Raw genomic sequence first — 4,029 nt, 5'->3', positions numbered from 1 at the left:
CAACATTACTTAAGTGTATTTTGAGAGCAATGTTTACGCAGTTTTTACAATGATCACACCATCAAACACCACTCAAATCACATTTGAGCCAATTCCTTCAATCATAAACAACGCTTTCCTAACCTACAAATTTGAAAAGTGCTGTCAATTGCTTACTCATTTTTAATTTGGCTCTTTCTAATCCTAATAACTTATAAAGACAATTTGAGGTACTTCAGTCCCTAGAAACTAAAGGGTCGATGCTCTCCACTTGATTATGCAGAATGCTTTCTATGCTTAAGGGCTAAAGGGTGGTAACCTTTTAGTCCAAATATTCTCATTTCATATTTAGTTATTAGCATGGAGGACCAATTGCTAACTTAACAACAGGCTAAAAGCTATATAGAACATTGAATAAAGAGAAGATCCCATTCATACAATAGAAATAGAAACCAGAACAATAAGCCATAGAACAAGTCAAGCATTGAAATAAAACTGGTAAAGCAAGACAAATGCTTCTTTGTCTTATACTTGATAATGCATTTAATATGGGCAATTGACAAGCCAATTTGCATATAAATAACTTGATAAAGTTCACCTTGGGATAAGATTATTAAATTCTAAGAACTAGACACATAAACCTCATGGTTGAAAACTTCACACATACGCTGCAAAAGCAATTAATTGTTTACTCATCTAATTGGACGAAGGTTTTCCTTGTAAACTACCATCTGACACCATAACTTTTCTCCTTTAAAACCAATCTCCTCAATCACCCCAGTTGTTAAATCTAAACAAACTAGTTCATCATTTTCTTTTCTGAAGAATATATTGCCCTTCTTCCCTGTTCCAATAGGATGGTCAATACTAGACAAGGGCCCAACATCGAAGAGTCTAATCCATGATTCTTTGACACCGAGTTCACCCAAAATAGATATGTGAAAAGACGAAGTATTTTTATAATTTGATATCATAGCAACATTCCCATTTAATCCCACTAGATGAACATCAAAATCATCATGCACATCTTCTAATGGTGAAGGTGTAAAAAAGAACACCTCATTGCACAAGTCAAATGACACCACATGTGTTTTATCAATTGTTTTCCCCAACCAATGACACACCCCATTCAAGTAGACTTCAGTATCTATATCATAGTAACGAGGTTGTGTAAAAAATTCGAGTTTCCTCCACGAGTTTCTTTTTAGGCTATATATCTCCCAAAAAGGGTCGGGTATCACATTATCCCAAGGACCTCCATCAAATACAAAATAACTCACATGTTGAATAACTTTATAGTCATCACTAACATGGTCATAGCCAAATCCATGAAGAGTAAAAACAGTTCTAAACTCAGGTGAAAATTCACCAAGACTAGGAGGAATGACCTTAATTTCCTTAGTAGCTGGGTTCCATAATATAGCCTTGGTATGATTATCACAGTCATATATACAAAGAATGCCATTAATAGCAGAACTTAAAATACGAGTAAGTGTAACACCATTTTGTTGAATGTGAAAAGGAGGTGGAAAATCCAATTTAACCTTACTCTCCAACTTCTCACCAGAGAGCAAATACAAATTCCAATGAAAATCAGGACTCGCAAACTGGTTTAGAATGATAGAAACATCATCGTAGAGTGAATGGGATTTGGATAGGAAATTGTTGTGAAACATGTAGATGAAATTAGGGTTTTCAAATAAAAGAGACCATGATTTGCGAACACAAAAAAAACGCTTGAGAGATTTAATAGGAAGTTTAGAGAGAATAGAGAAAGCAATGTCATCGGGTATGTAGTAACTACTAACCTTCTTCTCAGATGTTGAAGCCATGGAAGAAGCTCTCGAAGGTCACGTTAATGAAAGAAATGGAATGCTACGCAGATGAAAATGTAAGCGGCAAAAGGTTTCTTATTTATAGCTCGATTGAAAATTTTGAAATCCCGAATTTTTTTTTATTCGCTTAATAACCATAACAAAAATAAATTATTGTTCTCATAAAATATAGATTTAACTTATATCCATTTGTAGCGAGTTTATACCTGTTACATGTTATAAATAATTGATTTTTATTAAAACTATAGTAATTAAAATCATAAAATATTACTGTAAATTTTTTTTTGTACAAAAATAAATATTAAGTTAAAAGATATTTAATCCATATAATTTTGCAGAATTTATTATAAATTCATGTAAAAAAAAAATCATATTACTGTAAAATTATTGGGCAAACAATTTTAGAATATTATTAAAAATATTTTAAATATTTTATATTTTTTTAAAAAAAGTTCTTCTAAAAAATCTAGAATTTTTGATTTGGAAAGAATTCTAATGAATTTTATACAAGTAGCGAAAATATAAAACTAAAAATTGAATTTTGACATTTTTTTTTTTATGAACTTTTTATAATATTATAAATATACTAGCAAAAAAAATTCAAAAATACATGTTTATGTTTTAGTAAGAATTAAAATTATTTGTATGATAATCTTTTTATAAAAATTAATAATAAAAATTTAAAATTTTATAAAAACTAAAATTATATCCGATTATAAAATATTTTTTAAATAAATGGTTTCTCTTTTTGAAAGATCTTCATTTTTAATTATTCAAATGCGATATGATATCCTTCATTTTGATAACTTAATATATTTTCTTCACAATAAATATATACTTGATAATAATAATTTTGTAAAAATACTATTTTTCTCTTTTTTATTTATATTATTTTTTAAAATATATAAAATAGTCAAATAAATCAATCAACATTTTATATTCAATCGTGTCACAGAAAAGATTGTCTCTGGTGAACACAACTTAAAAAAAAAGTAGAGCAAAAGTGGAGAAGTTAATGTTTATATGTTATTAATTAATGTTAATACATTGCTAACAAAATTTAAAGAAACTAACATTAAAATAATGTGTCTATTAGTCGCTCTAGCATTATTGAATGTGATTGTAATAAAATTTGACTCTAATGAAAGTTTAGAAATTAATGATGTGTTTGTCGTAATGTCTTTGCTAGCGAACTATCAAATTGTGAAAAAAGTTGTGGATGGTTCAACCCAATATTTGTCTTGTGAAGTGGACATTGAAGATATTGTTTATCTATTTTTCTCATGTGAAACTTCAATTCGCTCTTCAGAGTTGTCTAGAGTTTTGCAACTAGTGCATACAGCTACTCAAGTACAATAATGAGGAAATATAGAAATAATACTAGTTACAATAATGACAACTATAGGCTGCTATGGAAATTCAATCCAAAATAAACAAAACTCTCAAGAACATGATAGGGTATGGTGTGTATCCTTTGTAAACTTTATGGATAGTTAAGTATTTTACAACTTACTGTTGCTCAACATTTCAACAATTCTGCTTGGAGTTGTTAGTCTAAATGAGCTAGTTTACAAAAACACTCTTACAAATGTTTGTGGTCAAATTGGTGCATAAAAATAACTGTAAAACATTTAATAATTTGTAAACATTGATAATATATAACTAATATTTTGAAGTTTTCAAAATGTTTGGGCCATGTGCGATCAAACTTTTGCCACTGAAACTTGAAAGCACACAGTTTTGACATGCGCAAGGACAAAACCATTGTCTTTTTGTTTCACAAGTTAGTGTAAATGTCTAAACCCTCACAAGTTAGTGTAAATGTCTAAACCTTTCTCTTTTGGCTATTTAAGTATTTTTGTTAGAGAATTGTACCGTGCACCCCCTACTTGTATCTCTCACCCTCATTCCCGTGGAAAAGACTATTTTGCCCTTTTTAATTATGTATAAAACTATCAAAAAATTTACCACTCTATTTTTCACCCCCACTTTCGAAAATTACAAAATCTTCCTAAATATTCGAAAATTACAAACATTCGAAATAATAAAAAGTGAGTTTTTTTTTATATATTTTCGAAAGTTTGGTTAAATTTGAAACTTTTGAAATTTAATTTTTCAGAAATTTTAACCAATTTTGAAACTTTTGATAAATGTCAATGTTTCGAAATGTTATTTTTCAAGATCCTTTGAAAATTTTGAAACTTTGGATAAATTT

The 4,029-nt window shown here is 28.8% G+C and overlaps 1 protein-coding gene across 1 annotated transcript; it reads right to left on the bottom strand.

The window, feature by feature from the left end:
- Positions 1 to 371: 371 nt before the first annotated feature.
- On the bottom strand, positions 372 to 1,893 carry LOC101504320 (F-box/kelch-repeat protein At3g06240-like). Its single transcript, XM_004509814.4, has one exon. It carries the CDS (start codon positions 1,809 to 1,811, stop codon positions 672 to 674), a length of 1,140 nt encoding a protein of 379 aa, XP_004509871.1. The 5' UTR covers positions 1,812 to 1,893; the 3' UTR covers positions 372 to 671.
- Between the last annotated feature and the right edge of the window lie 2,136 nt (positions 1,894 to 4,029).

The sequence above is a fragment of the Cicer arietinum genome, chromosome 7 (genome assembly GCF_000331145.2).
Source record: "Cicer arietinum cultivar CDC Frontier isolate Library 1 chromosome 7, Cicar.CDCFrontier_v2.0, whole genome shotgun sequence".
In the NCBI taxonomy this organism is placed as follows: Eukaryota; Viridiplantae; Streptophyta; class Magnoliopsida; order Fabales; family Fabaceae; genus Cicer; species Cicer arietinum.
Note: the sequence above shows the minus strand (reverse complement) of the source record. Positions and strands in the feature narration are given on the sequence as shown.